The sequence below is a fragment of the Ambystoma mexicanum genome, chromosome 10, assembly GCF_040938575.1.
Source record: "Ambystoma mexicanum isolate Mex_15411 chromosome 10, UKY_AmexF1_1, whole genome shotgun sequence".
Lineage (NCBI taxonomy): Eukaryota > Metazoa > Chordata > Amphibia > Caudata > Ambystomatidae > Ambystoma > Ambystoma mexicanum.
The window spans coordinates 792,502,528-792,522,388 of record NC_090932.1 but is presented as its reverse complement, the minus strand read 5'-3'; the positions used below and the strand labels follow the sequence as shown (position 1 = coordinate 792,522,388).

Sequence of the window (19,861 nt, the reverse complement as noted above, 5' to 3'; positions counted from 1 at the left end):
AACTAAGGCAAATTTCACCCTTCAGATGCGATTATTGTGACATAAGACAAGTGTGGCTAAAAGGAAATGGTTAGGTCATGAATACAATACAAGCATTGTAGTTCTGATACCTACGTGCCAGAACAAATTGGGAGAAGGGACCATGCAGGTTCATAGAGGCACCACTACCTCCATCCACAAATCCCACAGTACAGCTAAGGAAGCTGAACACAAATAATGAAAACTTTTTCAGTGAAATAAAAATAACAAAATCATTTCGCATTTTTTTCTTTTTTAATTTGGGGGGGTCCCTCCATGCCCCCTATTTCCACAGCTTTTTACCCTAAGCAACGCCCACCCAAGCTCCCCCCACCCTTTTTAATCCCTTTTAAAATTCAACATCTTTTTCGTTATTTAGGTTTCACTGAAAAAGCTTGTCGTTATTTTTATTTTGTTATAAACCATGTATACCGGTCAAAGTGCAGTGGTTCCGTAAAGAGGAAAGGAGGGGAAAAGGTAAGCAGAAGAAGCAGAAAATAAAGAATATTGGCGGTAGAGGAGAAAGAGAAGAGTTAGAGGAGAGAAGGTGTGAGGTGGCGGTAGAGAAGAAAAAGCAGAGAAGAGAGAAAAGGGTGGAGTAAAAAAATAAATTTTCAGAAGAAGAGGTCAAAAGAAAGAAACAATGGAGGGGAACAGAAAGAAGAAATTAAGAGATGGTAGAGAGACGAAGAGAAGAAAGAGCCGAGAAGGAGAGAAGAAGGGAAAAGGGGAGAGAAAGGAGTGGTAGAAAGAGAAGAGTGCAGACAAATGGCAAGGAGGAGGAGGTGGTGGGAGAGACAGCAAGCATAGCAGAGTGCTATGGAGAAAAAAAGGAAGATAACCGGGGAGAGGCAGAGGTGAGATGGAGGGAGAAAGCTGCAGAGCTGGTATAAAGAGGAGGATATACAAGAGGTCAGAGAAAGACCAGAGGGGCTTGAGAGAGAGAGTCCAGAGAACCTTCACCTTGAGCTCAGTGACAGTGGTGGAAATCTCGGGGAGTCAAGACAACCGCCTATTGAAAAGGGCCACCACTGTCAAGGTAGGAAGAAGCCTGATAAACCAAAGTCCAAGGCTGATCAAGGTATCTGATGCCCATCCCCCAAATGGATGATGATGTAAGTTACTACAGAATACCTCAAGGACTGACCATGCGCTTGTGGCCTTATGTAGTAGGGATGGGAACTTGCAGTTTGGGCCGGACTGCCCTTTTTGGGTTAGGACCCAGCCTGCTTTGCATATGGTCATTCTCCTTCTGCAATGTTACTGCAAGCTGAAAAACAACAGACTGTTGGGTTGCAGAAAGCAATACCAATGGTCATGATTAATTCAAAACCTTGCATCGATAAACCTTCCATCTAAGAGTGGGCAGTCCCTGACATGGTTCCTGAACCTGCTGTGCCTAGGGGCCATAGGATCACTTTACTGATGTTCTTAAGGAGGCCAAAACGTGTCTATGGTTGCCTTTGCTCTCGTGCAAAAGGCATGGCATCAGGAGTTTTCATGGCCAGTAGCTATGATTAATTCAGAACCTTCCAGCACATCAACCTTAAGTCTTGATTGACCAAAAAAGTGAGTGCTCCTTATAATCAAGAAGTTGGCAAAATAAAACTGTTGAAATAGCTGATTAAAGTGAAATGTTAAAGTACTTCGAATACTTCCTTGATTGGAGCACTTGCAGTTTTTGTAATCTAATAATAAATTTGAATTTGGCACGTGTGCCATTAACAAATTCGATTTCTCGTTCATTTATGTGGTATAAAGTTTGATTATTGGCCTGAGCCACCATGAAAATCTGTGAGGATTACACCTTTAAGAAATGCATGAAACATTAAAGATATCTGACAAACAAACAATTCAACACATTCAACTACAAATGTTTATTTATAGAGAATAGTCATATACGAGCAAAGTGCCATGCTTGAAAGGCAGCTCATTTGAACAACATTCATAATACAGGATTTTGTTTAATATATCTGAACATCAAAAAAGAATACGTAGAGGCTGCTCTCATTGAGGCAAATAGTACTCAAATGAATGGTACTTTCTTTGAATATTTCAAAGCGGGCATGTTGATGGAATTCGAATATTGATTTGCTGTCTACCAATACAGAGCCAATGTAAACTACAGTCCAAGCTGGAATTATGTAAAATGTCTGCAATATCCAAAATGAAGAAGGGGTATTAAAAACTATCCACGAGGTCTGAAAAATCTGTTCTGTTAACGGTGTACTGATGAAAGAATCCTCAAAAGACTGCACAAAACGGAAAGTAATCAGTTTGCATAAAGTTAGCAAACTATGAGGAAACGCAAGCGGTTAAAAAAAATCAGCTCTTTGCCTTTCCTTTTTTTATGGCAAGTTGACCTGTAGATTCCAAATACTTGTTGACCAATTCCTCTTGAGTGCTTGATAGGCAGGGCTGGTATCTGCTATAGTCCATTGTGTATTCTCCTTTTCCCTACAAAAACAAGGGAAAAACAGTCACGGTAAGGTTTTCTTGCATTATCCTAAATTATTTCACAAAAGCAGCTCAACTAATACATTGATAAATCACACTTTCTTAAAATCCCTGGGGGTGGTTCATGCAAGTAATTTTTTTATGTTTTATTTTATTTGGCGTGTTACAGCTAAAAAGTAACCTTTCACACCAAAGTACAAACATGCATCAGAAATACATACACATCGATATTTAAGAACATTAATTGAAACCAAGAAAAATCATCAATAGGGCTGTCATACTTCTAGGCAACAGATAATGAACTACTTCCCCTTGCTAAAATTAATTGGTCTTAAGAGCATGCCAGCTTAACCAAGTCCATGTCCCAAATTTAATATATATGTTTGATTCAATTGTAAATCAGTGCCATTATTTACTACCAGGACTTAACAAATGCTATAATTAATGCTATCCGAGAGCCCACGAGGCACCTACCCCAAAAGGACATGGTGTCAAGGAAGGCCCACTGATGTACAAATCAACCCAGATGAGCATTTTGCCTACTAGACAATGCCGGACATGCCAGGATGAGCTGGCATACTGTTTCAGGATGACTTATCTCGGCAAATCCGGCAACGCCGCGACCAGCTTTTGTACATGCTCCCATTACCACGATGCATGGGAGTTCGTTAAAACATAGGAGCATAAATCGTCTCCTGATCACAGGACAGGAACCACTAGCAGGTATGGCTGTAGAAAACCAGCCCTATATATGTGGTCAAACCCTTCTTGTATCTGCTTGGAACTCTTTAGCCTTTCAAGGTTTTTACAGTAATCCCATATTTTGGCCTTGTCCACCATTTGCTTATTTAATATGGGTAAATCTATTTCCCAGTTAAAGTGCACGTCATTTCCCCTATAAAAGCGGCACACCGGTCACTGAATCTAGTCAGCACATTACTGTTTTGTTTAATCAATTCCCTAACAAGTAATTTGACTATCGGGATGTCCGACATTTTACGAATTTTCAACCAAAGTGCACAGCTCCTAATGTTGAGCATAGATTGAACTGCAACGAGCCCCAACTCCAATCTAAGTACACATACTGGCACGCAAATGGGTACACCCAATAGTCGTCTCAGTGCGGTCCCCACCAGCCGTTGCAACCAAACCTCCTTGATTCTCTCAACACTCGGGGCCATACATTACGTCTGGCACTATACTTTGCTTATACACCAATACCATACCCTTAATGCTGTAATCACAATGGCTTCAGTGACCAGGTCTCTTACCCAACGTATTCAAAACTAGAGTTACTAAAACCAAGCCACTTATCAAACTATACCATGATGGTGCAACTCTGGAAACATCTAGCACGGACTTCAATACTGACCTGGTTGATAAATGAGGCTTCTATCGGGTGGTAGTTTTAAGTAAGCACAAAATCATGGCTTAGAAAGATATAACCCTGCTGAGAACTGTAGATCCACATAATAAATATTTCTTAACATTGCCAAAAGAAACACAAAAAACCCAAAGAAATCTGTGTAGCGCAGAATGTTTTTTGTGTAGTTGTACATGTTTGTTATTGATTTCTCAGGCTCCTTTGGAAATTAAATAAAATCATTCTTTTTTGTGGGCTAGCAATATTAGCTTGGAAAATGAAGACTTTCTTATTAGCGGTAAAGGTTTGGAGAACATTTAAGTCATGAATATTGACAGGTTGTCATACTCTCCCAGCAGTCCGCATGAAGCACTTTTGCATGCAGTCTCTTCCAGGCAAGCAAAGGTAGGACTAGAACTAGTGTAGTAAATGATAAACAATCAGAGTAACCTCTTTCTCTACAGTAACTATCTTAAATGAGTCCCCGGCGAGGGTCAATCAGAATGTAACAAGCATTCTGATTGGCCCTCGCCGGGCCATTACCTGGCCGGGAATCCCTTGCACGCACGTACATGCCTGCGTTTGTTCCCGGCGGGTGTGTGGCAGCCCCTTAGCCAATGAGGAGGCTCAAAATGGGGCAATCCCTGCTTCGAGCCTTGCCAAGGCTGGAGGCTGCCTTCGTCCCCCGCCGGGGACTCGGGTATGTTTTTTTTCCTCCAACCCCCTCCCCTGCAAACTATCCCCCTCTCTGCCCTCCCAGCCCCACTTATCTTCTTTTTTCTTCTTTTTCTCGAGAGCGCACGCGCTGGGAACACTTCTGTTCCCAGCGCGTCCGCTCCCGATCGCCACCATGGAAAGGGAAAACAAACTGCGTTTCCCTTTTCCGGCTGCCATTTTATTTGACTTTTTGAAACGCGGAACAGAAAAAAAATGTTATTAGTAACCCAGTCTAACGGGCCGGGATACTAATGGCAATAAACTCCTCGACGGCGGGCCAATACCGCCCGCGGTAATACCCCGAGGTAATACCCCTGAGGCCTTGTTAAGGCACTCCTTACACTCAGGCCTGTAACTATGGGCCCCAGGGGCATTACCTGGGGCGGTATTGGCCTGCCGTCTCGGGGCTTATTGCCACAAGAACACCCAAATCATTTGCTTGATGAATCAATAACATTTCAAGGGGTCTGTGTGAGAGAAGAAAGGTAAGCAAGGGTAAAACGCATACACTCAAAATGAAAGCGAGAACAAGAGAATAATATCAGGCGAGGAAGAAGAAATCGCAAGACATAAATGTAAATGAGCTACTGCAACATATACATTTTAGTGAATGTCTTTTCTGTAATATACATGACAAGATAAAGCCATGAAATCCACTCCAACACCACTCTTATTGGCGGCAAGCATTTAGGAAAACACACTCTTTGCAACGCGCACTTAACTTTAGAATGCCAAATAGTTCAGAAATTAAAGGATATGTTAAGCACTGATCATGGCCAAAGATTCCCTTGCCATCAGACAGTTCAATAGCTCCCTTGAAGGTAATGGGGCTTCTCCCTCAAGATGTCAATCTCCCGCCCTTGCACAATTACTCTAAACATCATTTACCGCCCCCGGGCACCTCCCTGAACTTTGAAGAGAATCTCCTCCTTGTTCTTGGAGAGATCATCACAATCTCTTCAATAATACTCCTCTTAGGCATCTTTAACCTAGTATTCAACGACCCGGGAGACCATCAAGCCCCTTCCCTAGCCAGTGCCCGCGGTACAATGGGATTCAGGCTCTGCATAAACAACCCCACCCACACTAAGGGATGCACAATGGACTGGATTGCTGACCTTCACTGCCTTACCACCTGCAATCGAACATTGTGATTATGCCATTACTTAGCATGCCTAGTATTTTCATCTAGATGCTTTATACTATTGTGCCAAGAATAGTCTGCATAGTTTTGAATCCAGCCAAAGCGTATAACCCGCACTGTACCAACAGTCATACTTCTCCCACTACATAGACTGTGTTTTGCCTACCTAACGTGCCACTAAGTGTATTTTGCCAACGTGCACTGTCCATTACTATCACTACTGTAACTAACGCTAATTTAAATAGACCATGAGCGCGCACCTTCCCCCACGATCCTGCTAGTCCTACCTCAAAGGCCTCCTGTTACACACAAACGCAAAAACCGTGCACACCTAGTCCTTCCAAAATAAATATAATCCCAGCCATCACCACACCCCAATCTAACAAATTAATAGTGCAATACAATACTGCACCTGAACAAAGCACCCTGCCCATGACCCTACAGCCTCAGTCCAGTGTCCCCCCGACCCCTCCCACCCCAGAGCCTCCTCATAGCTTCAAAGGCGCACTTCTAAATGTACGCTCACTAGGAGTTCATACCATTGAGACGCATTACCTTATCCTAGACCAACAATTGGATCTACTAGTTGTAACTGAAACTTGGCTGCACCAAGCTTCAGGCACCCTACTAGTGCTGGCCATCGCACCAGGATTCAACATTACAAGGACAGATAGACTTAATGCACAGGGAGGTGGAGTGGCCATAATAGCCAAATCCAACCTGCAATTTAGAACTTGCCTACTGGACTTAATAGAAGGATACGAGTTACTTCTTGTTAAACTCACAATAAACCCGAAAACTACATTCAACATCTTGGTTATCTACAGAGCACCCAATAATAACACCCACCCTGAATCGGGCATCCCACTCCTCATTACCCCCCCACCTCAAACCCAACACCAAGTTCATAATCCATGTCGATATTAACTTAGGATTCAATGACAAACAAGACCACAAAGCTAATGCCCTCTACGCCTCGCTCACAGATATGAACTTCTCCCAACCAGTTAGCAATGCCCCCCACTCATAATAAGGGCAGAGTACTAGACTGGATACTCACACTAAATACTCCTATCTCAATAGATTCCATTGTACCAGTTGATTGGACAGACCACCATCTTATTAGTTTCACTCTTTCCAGCAATGAGAAACTCCACCCCACACCTATTACAATGGGCACGGTTGAGACAAGAAACATTCGGAACCTGACAGCAGACAGCCTCACCCCCATTCTGGAGGAAGCCCTCTCCTTAACACCCTCTCGAGTGACAATCCCAGCTGTCTTGCTGACATCTATCATAATTGCCTAACAAATACCATTGACTCCCTAGCCCCACTTACAACTAAAACCCGACGCACAAACGTTCACATTTTTGGTTCAAAAACGAACTTGTAATACTCAGGCGTAATAAAAGATCCTTAGAACACACTCATAAAAAAAACATACCACCGACACTCCCAATGCATTCTTAAAAGCAAGTCAAATATACAAAGCAGCTATCATAGCTCATAAAGCCAATGCCTTGAACACTTGTATTAGTAATGCTGCCTCAAATTCCAAAGGGCTCCTTACAATACTCAGAGAATTGGAGAATCCCATCCCACCCTCCACGCAGGTCAACTCGAGTAAAGCATGGTGTACAACTATACAGAATGCTCTAGCTTCAAAAATCCAAGTTGTTCAAGCCAAAATCGCCACCAAAAGAAAGCTACTGGATAACAAAAATTCACCCCGACCTACCATTGACGGAACCAGTGACAATACGAATACCCAATTCAAATTCACCCCAGTAAGCCAAGACAAAGTGTTAGTCACCATCTCCAAATTAAAACCCTATAATTGTAAAGGAGACAGCTTCCCAGCACACCTAGTCGAATTGTGCGCCCCCCACACACACACTCCCATCATCACCAAATTTGTTAATGCCTCTTTCAGCACAAACACTGTCCCCACCAGCATCAAGGCAGCATGGGTGACCCTGCTCTTAAAAATCGCTGGATGCGACAGTCCCTACGAACTATCGCCCCATAACGGCCGTCCCCTTCTTGCTTAAAATAATCGATAAAATAGTCTATTCTCAAATTCCAGCTCATCTCGAACAAAACCACCTCCTAGGAGCTCGACAATCTGGTTTTCGTCCCAATCACAGCACAGAAGAACAAGTTACTTTCTTACCTGGTAACATTCTTTCGATGGGATGTTCCGCATCTATGACAGGTAATCACCACAGCTGTGCTGCTTCGGCAAATTTTCGGCGTCTACGTCCTGCGTCGATGATGTCGATACGCTGTCCTCGAGGGCCTCCGTCGAGCCGACATCACCGGATGTTATAAGTAGGACACACGACACCCGTAGCCTCAGTTGTCGTTTTTTCCCAGAACGTGTGGCACCAATCTTCTGCCAGTATAACTACAGAAAGCCTTGCGGAAACGGAAGCTGCAATCGCATAAGAAATTCTGTAGAGGGGCAGGCTGGGAGGGACCGATATGGAATACGTCGTCGGAACAGCCCATCGAAGGAACGTTACCAGGTAAGAAAGTAACTTGTTCTTCGAGGGGATTGGTTCCTCTGATGTATTCCACATCTATGACAGACTCCCATAGCAGTACCAACGTAAGGAGGTGGGAAAGAATTTAGAATTTTAAAATGCCCAATCAAATTGCAGAATAGAGGACTGCCTTACCAAAGGCCAGATCTTGCCCATGGATAGAATCCAAGGAGTAGTGTTTGACAAAAGTATGGACAGAGGCCCATGTGGCTGCTTCACAAATGTTACGAATGGGAACACCCCTCTGCATGGCAGTAGAGGCAGCCAAAGTAGAATGGGGCTGTAAGCCTACCGGAGGGTCCTTACCCGCCAAGCCGTAACATTCAGAAATTGTAAAGATTATCCATCTAGACAAAGTCTGTTTAGTAACAGCTTGTCCCAAACGCCTTCCAGCGTATCCTATAAAGAGCTGATCATCCACTCTGACCCGGGACATGCGTGAGATGTAGAAAGTTAAAGCTCTCCTAGGATCCAACCTATGGAGCCTCTCTTCTTCCTTGCCAGGATGTGGAGGAGGATAGAACGCCAGAAGAATGACCTTCTGGCTTAAATGAAATTCCGACACAACTTTCGGAAGAAAAGAAGGACCAACCCTAAGGACAACCCCATCCTTATGGAAAACCGTGAAGGGTGGCTTAACGGAAAGTGCCTGCAACTCACTCACTCTGCGAGCGGAAGTGACCGCAACTAAAAATACAGTTTTCAAAGTCAACAGTCTCAAAGGACAAGAATGTAAAGGCTCAAACGGAGCTCCCATTTGGAATTTTAGAACTAGGTTCAAATCCCAACCGGGCACCTGGAAAGGTGATGGTGGGAACACATTAGTGAGCCCTTTCAGAAACTGAGAAATCAAAGGAATCTTAAAATAAGAACACTCCTGAGACAAGCTCTTAAATATGGACAGCGCTGCTAGGTAACCTTTAATGGTACCCACTTGCAGGCCGTTGTGGGCTAACAAAAGCAAAAAAGACAGAACCACAGGAATGGCACATGAAAAAGGATCCACATTCTTAACCCTGCACCAGTCGCAGAACTTTCTCCAACAGCAACGGTACAGGGACTTTGTTGCAGGCCTTCTGGCTGAAAGCAACACCTCCACCACGTTTTCAGGGAGGTCCCAATCCTTATACCTCAACCGTTCAGAAGCCAAGCATGAAGGTTGTGGGACTTGACCTCTTGATGGGGAACCTGACCCCCCCTCCCGTTAGAGCAGATCATCTCGGTAGGGAAGACAGCGTGGAGGGCAGATGGACATGTCGAGAAGGTCTGGGTACCACACTCTCCGGCCCATGCCGGAGCACTGAGGATCATTCGGGAACCAAACCTCCGTAACCTCCTCAGCACTTGCGGAATGATGGGGACTGGAGGAAACGCGTACAGCAGTGGGAAGGACCACTCCACTACGAACACGTCCCCTAAGGCTCCTCTAGGAGGAAATTACCGCAAGCAGAATCTTTCGCACTTCTGGTTGACACTGGTGGCGAAGAGATCCACTTGTGGGGTTCCCCAAAGGGCAAAGATCTCCAGGAGAATCTCCTGAGCCAGCTCCCACTCGTGAGAGACCGTGCTCTGTCTGCTCAGAGCATCCGCAGCCTCATTTTCGTCTCCGGCCAGATGAACTGCCGAGATCAAAATTTCCTGCTGGATGGCCCAGAACCAGAGCTGCATCGCCTCTCAGCACAGAGGGAGAGACCCTGCCCCCCCTTTTTTTTGAGGTAGTGCATGGCCACTGTATTGTCTGTCAGAATCAGGACATTCTTCCCCCGCACAGATGGCAGAAAAGCCTTCAGAGCTAGCCTGGCGGCCCTCAGTTCCAACAGATTGATATGGAGTCTGGACTCCGATGGAGACCAACGACCGCTGACTCAACTAGTTGGCATGAGCTCCCCATCCCGTGAAGGATGCGTCCGTCACGATCGTCACCTCCAGTCAGGGTAGCCAAAATGGAGCCCCCTTCATCAGATTGCCTTCGACGGCCCACCACAGAAGATCCTGGGCGACCGAGGGCGGCACCTGAACGGGATCCGACATCCTGCCGGAGGACTGCGACCACTGCATCTTGAGAGCCCACTGCAGAGATCTCACCCGCAGCATGGCCTCTGGCAGCAGGAGAATGCAGGATGCCATGAGGCTGTGCAACCTCAAGAACTTGAATGCCAGGAGACTGGGCATGTTGAAACTTGTTCATCTGCAGAATGTGAGAAGCCCTCACCTGGGGAGGGAAACACAGCCCCAGGGATATGTCGAGCACTGCTCCGATGTACTGGAGCCGCTGGGTAGGTGTCAATTGGGACTTCTTTAAGTTGAGGGAGAAGCCCAGCCTGTGAAGGGAGTGGCAGGTGACTGACAGATGATCCAGGACTTGCTCGGAAGAGCGTGCCCTGATCAACCAATCGTCCAGGTAGGGATAGACGTGAATCCCCCCTTTCCTGCCACCACCACCATGAGCTTGGTGAAGATCCTCGGGCGGAGGTCAATCCGAATGGCAGGACCCGAAACTGAAAATGCGAGTCGCCAACTGCGAACCTCAGGTACTTCTTGTGCTTGGGATGAATCGGCACATGAAAGTAAGCGTCCTTGAGGTCGAGAGACACCAACCAGTCCTGAAGTTGAAGGGCCTGGAGGATTTGAGAAAGAGTAAACATCTTGAACTTGTCCTTCCTGAGGAGCTTGTTCAAACCACGCAAGTCCATGGTGGGTCTCAATCCCCCTCGTCTTTCTTCGGGATCAAAAAATATGGGGAATACCATCCCTTGTTCCTCTCCGCTGCAGGCACCAGTTCTATGGCGCCTTTCTCCAGCAGGGATTTGATTTCCTGCACAAGGAGCGGATCCAGACTCTTCAAAGAGAGATTCCCTGATGGACTGTCATGTGGCCTCTGCCGGAAAGGAAGACAGTAGCCGTGGGCTATGATCTGCAGAACCCACACATCTGAAGTAATGGCACGCCATTCTACAAGATGCCGTGCCAGCCTTCCCCCAACCAGCGAACCATGGGACATGGCCTCATGACTGAGCTGAAGCGGCTGTGGCAGTGCCTGAGGGCAAAGAGGCAACTGCTTGAGTGGCCTTGGCACCTCGAGTACCCTGTTTTCCACCTCTGGTACTCCTACGTTGGCCCCTTTGACTTGCAGCTCCCCTCGATCTACCAAAGGTAAAGTAGTATCGAAAGGAACCTCCACTGCATTGCTGTCCCCTAGGACGAAAAGGCGAAGGTTGGTGGAGGTTGGCGGACTGCAGCGCTCAACGGCTTCGCTGCAGCCTTTGCGGCCTTGCTGCCAAAAAGATGTTCACCCTCAAAGGGCATGTTGAGAAGCCGGGCTTGTACATCAGGAGCAAACCCTGACTTCCGCAACCACGCAAATCTGCGCATCACGGTGCTCGCCGCCATGGACCGGCTGACACAGTCTGCCACGTCCAGACCCGAGTGAACAGATACACACATTGCATCCTTGCCATCCTGTATAAGGGCAAGAAAGCCATCCTGTTCCTCCCCTTCGGGAATATGTTCAGCCGCTAACGAAAAACAATTCCACAGAGTGTGAGTGAAACGTGCTAAGGCACACACGGAGTTGGCTGCCTTCAAAGCCATACCCCCTGAAGAAAATACTTTTTTTATTCGCCCAACCGTCAAAACGTTTGTCGTCCCTATCAGGAGGGATGGTAGGGTACGAGGACTGTTTTGCTGGGCCGTAGCCGCCTGCACCACCAAACTCTCCGGAGTAGGGTGCAAGGACAAGTAGCCGGGGTCACCACTGGCTGGGTGGTACTTTTTCGGCAACGACTTACCCACTGCCGGGAGACTCTCTGGAGCGGTCCAAGCCGCTGCCACCCTTCTTTGCAATGCCATATGGAATGGCAGTACCGGGTCAGTTGGTGGACCTTGGTCCAAGATTTCTGTCAGGTCATCCTGCAGAAAATCAAATGGTGGCGCAGACCACCCCAAGTACTCCATCACCCTCGACATGAGCCGCCGGTACGAAGACTCGGCGTGCGTGCCAGGCTCAGACCTACCGAACTTAACCTCCGGAGAGGTGTCCAGACCACTGGCGCCGTGCAAAGACTGACGCAGGTCTTCCATCTGGCTATGGCCAGATGAGAGGTCGTCAGGAACCTCATCAGGAACCAAACCTTCCTCAGACCCTTCATCCACCGCAGAAATAAAATCAAGAGGCTGGAATAAATCCCTGGATGAGGGCACAGAAAAAGGCACAACCACATTTTTTGACTTGGCCAGAGCCTTCCTCTGGGTTTCCACCGGTCTCCAGGGCACCTCCGATGAAGCCTCCTCGAAAGGCGTTGAGGGCGTCGACGGAATCGGCGTCGACATCGAGTGTGGCGCCGATGGCTTCGACACAGGCCTCGAGGGTGGTGCCACAAGCGTGTCCTTCGAGGGCCTCGGCCCCAATGGCGTTGATGGCTTCCTTGGAGGCGGAGCTTCGAGACAGTCCCTCGACGGACATGGCGCCGATGGCGTCGACGTCTTCTTCGAAGACCTCACAGGCTCCGACGGTCTCGAGGGTGTCAAGGACTGGGACCTGGAGTGGGCATGTCTAGAGTGATCCACCTTGTCTGATCGGGACCGCGAAGGCTCCCGATGATCGTGCCGACCACCCGAGCCCAAAGGCGTGCAAGCGGTGGCCCTAGCACGTTCCCTGCCGGCTTCTCTCGAAGGCGCGGACGGAACGGAGCCCTGCGATTCAAAAATCGCCATCATCTCCTTACGAAATGTATCCCATTCTGCAGGAGAGGAATGCTTGTTGGGGCAAGCAACCTGCCGAAGGGCGGAGTCCTTGGACGAGGACGGGGAAAGCGACCAGTGAAGAGGCAGAGGAATGGCGGGTCCCACTCCGGGACCGAGAACCCATGGACTTATGCTGACGACCCAGAGAGTCACCTCTCGAATTGTCAGTTGAAAGCCCAGCAGATTTCGACTTTCGGGGCTTCTTCTTCCGCTCCCGCAAGGCCTTCGATGTGAGCGACTGGCAATCATCACAGTCATCCGTGGAGTGGTCCTCACTGAGGCACCAGAGGCAGGCGTTGTGCGGGTCCGTAGGTGACATCTTGGAACCGCAGTCCCGACACTTCTTGAATCCCGACCGCGGGGTAGAAGAAGACAAAGACATGATATCTTCACAAACAAACAAGTTCGAAGAACCGATAGAAATACTCAGAAGAACCAAGGCGTGCCGAGATCTCCGAAGCAAATGCGTTAGCGGAAAAAATGGCACTCAGGCTACGGGCATCCTGCATCCTACTTATAACATCCAGTGATGTTGGATCGACGGAGGCCCTCGAGGAAAGCGTATCAATGTCATCGACGCAGGAGCCGAAAATTTTCCGAAGCAGCACAATTGTGGTGATTACCTGTCATAGATGTGGAATACGTCGGAGGAACCAATCCCCTCGAAACAGCACTTCTGGACCTTACAATTGCAGATGGATTCCCTAAGAGACGCTGGAAAACTATGCATTCTCCTACTATTAGTTTTGTCTGTTACATTCGACCTAGTCGATCATGACAAACGATGTGCCACACTAGCTAAGGATTTTCAGTTCTCGCAAGAAGCCTCCTCTTCAGTCAAATCCTTCCTTGCTGATCGAACATCCTGTGTCTCCATTGGCAAGGAGGCCACAGACCCCATCCCAGTTCAACTAGGAGTCCCGCAAGGATCCTGTCTGTCGCCTACGTTATACAATGCGTATAGTAAGCTATTATTTTGCTGCCCTCGATTTTTACACACAAATCCTCATCCCTATCACTGGTAACTATGACCAGGATACAACTACGATCAATAAAATCTATGCAATAATTCAAAACTGGATGGCGAGCAACAGTCTCTGCTTCAATGAGAAAACGGGGATACTCATCGTAGGCTCCCCAGCCAAATCAATGCCCTCCGCTCTGACTACTCAATCAATCAATATTGATGGAACCCCAATTCCTGTCCTAAAGTAGGTTAAACCACTAGGTGTTTACTTGGATGCAAATTTAACAATGCCCAAACACGTTAATGCACTATCATCGGCCACCTCGTACACATCCAAACTGATTGCTCCAAGTCGTCAATTCCTCACATCACAGAACTGCACCACCCTAACCAGGGCTCTCATTGTATCGAAGTTAGACTACTATAATGTTCTAATGCTAGGTACCGCAAACACCAACTTGGCCAAATTGCAATTGCTGCAAAATAAAGCTCTACGAGCAGCCCTTGGTCAAAAAAGAAATCAGACCACATCTCCACTACCAGGAGGGAAGCCCACTGGCTACCCATAAAAGCCAGAATCATATTCAAATCACTCTGGTTAACCCATAAATGTCTCATCAAGAAGGCACCTACATATCTCAACAACGCTGTCTCTTTGAACAAGACATCAAGAGTACTTAGATGAAACAAACATGGACATCTCTCTGTCCCACGCTACAAATGTTCCAGAGTTGGGGGAAGCAGCTTTCCAGTAATGGCTCCAAAAATATGGAACACTCTCCCATTACAAACTAGAAATGAGCCCTCTCCCCATTGTTTCAAGAAGTCCTTAGAAATGTGGCTTTTCAACAAATTCTAGGCTGCTGCACCCATCCCTTTAGCTGACTGGTATGTACCGTTAACCCTGTGGCCATTGTAAAAAGTATTGATTCTAACGGTTTTCATTGCATCCATTTTGTAAAAGTATCGATTTTAACTGTATCCATTTGTGCAAAGTTGTCTGTAACTACGCCGTGACGCCCACGGGTTTGGGCGTATAATAAATGCAATAAATAAAATTAAAAAATAAATAAAGCATAACCTAAAATGAAACCACTTTGGAAGTCAGATTGTATGCAGAGCCCTAGCACAGTAGTAACTATTTTCCAAATTGCCAGCTGTATTTGCAAAATCAGTTACTTGTAACTTCCTCTACACAGATGATAGGCTACACAAACAAAAGTGTGCGTCGGGTGCGGTAAGAGGATGCTCCAAATGAATGGGGGCTGTAGATTAGGAGTAGAGGATTCTGTATAGTTAAGTACATGATTTTCCCTCCTCTTTCACAGCCTACCTACTCAAGACTCCTCTAGTACGGATGTGTTATCAGCTATCCTAAAACTAAAGTCTGCATCACCGGATGATGCTTTACCTCTGGCCCTTCTGTAAGAGTCTTCGCTGGACATAATTAACTCTATCACCTCTGCCGTCAACATCTCCTTCACGACAGGGATGATACCTAGTTCTCTTAAACACGCTTTGGTCATTGCTTTGCTAAAAAAGCCCCCACTCAGCCCTGAGGTGCTGGCCAACTACCGTCCGATCTCTCTTCTCCCCTTCCTGATGAAAGTCCTGGAGGCGCTGGTGTCGCCCGTTCTCTCTGCCTTCCTGGGGTCCTCTCATTTTATTGATCCTTTTCAATCTGGCTTTCGGCCTGGTAGAGGGACTGAGTCAGTACTTAACTCTGTCATGGACGACCTGCAGTGCCAGGCAGACCAGGGTGGTGTTGGGGCAGTCCTGTTATTAGACCTTTCGGCTGCCTTCGACACAGTCGATCATGCCCTTCTTATCTCCCAGCTCTCTGAGGCAGGGATTGATGGTCTAGTGCTAAAATTGTTTACCAGGTTCCTTGCAGATCGTTCACAATCTGGATCCCTTTCTCCCTTCCATTCGGCCCCAGTCCATCTATCTTGCAACGTCCCTCAGGGATCAGCTCTGTCCCCCATCCTATTTAATATCTACATACGACATCGCCTCATGGGTTCCGCTTTTACTCCTACGCGGATGACACCCAGATTTTGATTCGCCTCGACCTAACCAAAACCGAAACAGCATCTCGCCTTAGGCGCTGCCTTGAGGATCTAGTTATCTGGATGTCACAAAACTGGCTGAAACTAGACGGCAGCAAGACAGGGGGTTCTCGTGGTAGGCACATCCAATCCTCAATCTTTCTGAACCACTGACTTTTGGCCCTCCTCCCTAGGTCCTCTTCCTGTGCCGGTACCATCAGTACGCAATCTTGGCGTGAGGGTCTCAGCTGCTCTGACTATGGACGAACAAGTCAGCGCGGTATGTAAATCCGGCCATTTTAAGCTTAGGATCCTTCGTAAAGTCCTCCCGTTTATGCCGGTCATCAACCAGGCCCCCGTAGTCGCAGCTCTGGTGCGGAGTGTGCTGGATTACTGCAACTCACTCTATCTAGCGCAACCTGCCCACCTGATAGGACGGCTTCAGCTCCTGCAGAATGCTGTGGCTCGTTCCATTCTCCATCCCCCTTTGGTGCTCACGTGACCCCTCTGTTGCACCAGCTTCATTGGTTGCCAGTCGCTCAGCGTATCCTGTTTAAATCAATGTGCATGGTTCACAGGGCCTTCTATGGCGTTGGAGCCGAAAACTTGCAGACCAAGTTTACCCGCTATCTACCTACTTGTGCCCTTCGCTCTCAAAGGTCTTGCCGACTTTGGGTACCCCGTTTTAGATCGGCTCGCAAAGGTGGCCGTGCGTTTTCGGTAGCTGCGTCCAAGGAATGGAATAATCTGCCTCTTTCCCTGCGCGAGACCTTCGACCATCTCACTTTCCGGCGAAACTTGAAAACGCTACTGTTTTGATTTATGCTCCTGGCCTTCAGCTGGCTTTCAGTTCCTCCCCCAGCGCCATGATACCTACAGGTGAGTGTGCCCTTTACATGACTCAATAACATAACAAAATATGGAGATTTCCACACAGAAGGAACAAGCAGCTGTCAACAAAAGAGGCTGAAAGCCTGGCAAAATATTCCAATACCCAGCCTTCCAAATTGGGCACATGTCCAAATAAAACTACTTGCATAAAATGGAGGACCTTGCACATGTAGCCGTTCAGCAGATGACATCCAGAGGAATGTGTCATTTCAAAGGCACTGCTGAAGCTTTTGAGTAAACTGAATGTGCATGAGCAGCATCAGGAGTATGAAGCACCAAACTCAGGCTGCGAGCATGCGTTGTGGTCACGATAAGTGAAACATAACTCGTTGAGAATGTGCCACTTTTGTCAGCTCAAAGAAGTACTAGATAGTGCTCTTAGTATTCAAATTCCCGAGTGCGCTCAGCATAAAAACATTGGTTCTGAATTAACGTCTAAAGGAAAATGTCCAGGTTCATAAAAGAAAATGTGAAAGAGAACTTGAGGTAGAAACCAGTAATCGGTAATAAAACCTGATACAGGTTTACTGCTACAGAAAAATCTATTGGGTCTTTGAGTGACTCTGGTTTGCTAATCCTACCTGCTGAAGTAACCACATCGAGGAACAGGTTTCAACATTTTACCAATTTAATGTCAACGTGTGTGCCAAAATGGGCAAAGCAACCATTGGCAAGAAGACGACTTTCAAACAGATTGGGCATAAGCACTTAGCGCCACCAGGTGCAACAACGGCCCCCACATTCCCTCCCAAGGTAGAGAAAGGAAACTGAACAAAATTCTCATGATTTACAGGATGTTTTAATGGGGAACCGAAGCTATTCCAATAATTCAGATGCCAGGATTGCAACAGTGTCACGCACATAACAATTATTTTAGGAAAAATAATGTATGTGCCAATCAGAAAATTATCAACCCAATGAAAAAAACTGGCTACACAGTAGACAAGCACTTGGGTCAGATCACTGAAGCAGTGCCGATATGGTATCCCCTACCAATCTTGGAAAACTGAAATTTTAAATCATATGCTAGATTAAAGGACACCAGTTTTAAACATTGTGGCAGGAGATATAACGCAACTTTTAATAACTATTCCAAAGGATTTGATACATGACTGTTTATATGCTAGTTGATAAAAGAAAAATAGAATCAGAACTTTCAGAAACTGAGGAACAATACGATTTGCTGCTCCATGAATGGATGCTTGCTCCACTTGCTAATTTACACCTAAATACATCTGGGTTTTGCTCAATGAATCCAGGATAAAGTCAATAATATCATTGTGTGGCACTAACATGGGGTGAAACCTCAAGTGAAACAAATGTACAAAAATGTGTGAGACTTTCTACTGAGAACGAACATGGACAAATGACTTGTTCTTTGTTAAGTTCCATCTCAGGAGGGTCAAGTCACTAAGGGTAATCCAGATGTGGAACCCTTGCTCATTGTACGCTAGACAGGCTCAGCTTTGACTCTTGGATTAGGTCCCACAAGACTCAAACTCGTGTCCAGAGGAAAATTGCCTAGCATTTTGGTGCCGGACTGTCCTTGGGTGAGAACTGACCGATATGCAAATGAATATTTCTTCTCTGAAATAGGTAAAAGTGAGTTACAAGGCTGCAGACCCTCCTGAGTGATTTAAATACCATAGAACAGGTTATTTAAATCATGTTCTCTCTCAAAAGAAGGGCTACCAGACTTTTGTAAACTTTCACAATTCAATGTTACTTAAATCAAGTAAAATCCTTTTTATGGCCAGCAGTCCTTACGCATCTGTAATAGTTCCAACAATTTTGAAAATAATAGGGGACAAAAGTAGACCAATTGAATGTTACTTCTTGTTTCAAGTGTACCACATAAGTTTGCTCTTCAGACTAGAGCACATCATGCTTTCTAGTCATTGTTAGCAAGGTAAAACTCTCTTCAACTTTTTCTTTCGGATACACGCAAATGTCATAAGAAAAGCATTCAAGTTCCATTTGGCATTAGACCCTTTTCACTCTCCTCTCAAAAGATTCAACCTTTAACAGTCAGCATGTGACCTGGCTTCACCTTCTCCATAATTGGATCCGTGGGAGCTCTTTTCAGCCACAATGCCAAGTCAATTCCAACGTTGACCCCCAAATCTCGCTTCAACTCAGGATCTCAACATGTAGCAATTAGTCCCTCCTGAGTTGTGGATTTTCCAACTGTCTCAATGTACCACCAGGTTCCATGTACAGCTTGGTCACATCTCTGGCATTAGTCGAAACCCTGGGCCAATATTCTATGAACTGGCTCAAATGTGATGAAAAAGCATCTTACTGTCTAAATGTCACAGAACCAGTTGGAAAACTTCCACAAGTTCCCCCACGACCACAATGTTGCTGTCGAATTTACAATTAGCGCCTCCGGCCAGGACTGGTGGTGTTTGATATTTTCACAGATCGATTTCAGTTGGACGTGCAAGTAGTCAAGCATCTCCACATGTGATGTCCCACTCAATCTTTCGACCAGCAATAGTGATGTTATATATAAGACACGTTAGGGCTCTGGATTCTGCTGAGGTCTTCAATGACCTGTACTTTTCACAGGCCTTCATCTATGTTGGTCAGCTAAGACCCTGTCATCAACCCAGTCACATTTTCAAGCTTCCCTAATCTGTCCTCTTCCCAGTATATCTTCCAGGCTGAAGCAACTCAATTGCTCAACCAGCTCCTGGGCTAATAACATCCTGCCCAGTGGAGCCTTGCCTTGTTGAGCTGACCTGACTTTATTTTCAGTGCAGCCTTTCCAACATGGCAACAGAGTTTCACGTCCTTACTGTGCACTGCCTTGGGGATCCTGAATTCAGCCTGATTGGCTGACACCTCGTGAGCTACCATCAAGGCCCGGGGGCCGGCAGGCGACGCCAGCCCACTCTAAGGGCCACCTACAAGGGCCTTGGAGTGACCCTGTCTGGGCTCATTTTCAACCAATTCCTGGGT

General features: G+C 46.6%; 1 protein-coding gene across 1 annotated transcript in view; it reads right to left on the bottom strand.

Annotated features, from left to right (window-relative positions):
* Window positions 1-1,871: 1,871 nt before the first annotated feature.
* The window catches only part of GFM1 (G elongation factor mitochondrial 1), a 572,440-nt gene continuing 554,450 nt past the window's right edge, over window positions 1,872-19,861 (bottom strand). Inside the window, exon 18 of the mRNA XM_069618451.1 lies at window positions 1,872-2,475. Within this exon, the coding sequence (XP_069474552.1) occupies window positions 2,344-2,475 (132 nt within the window). The 3' untranslated portion in view covers window positions 1,872-2,343. The remainder of the gene's footprint in view (window positions 2,476-19,861) is intronic.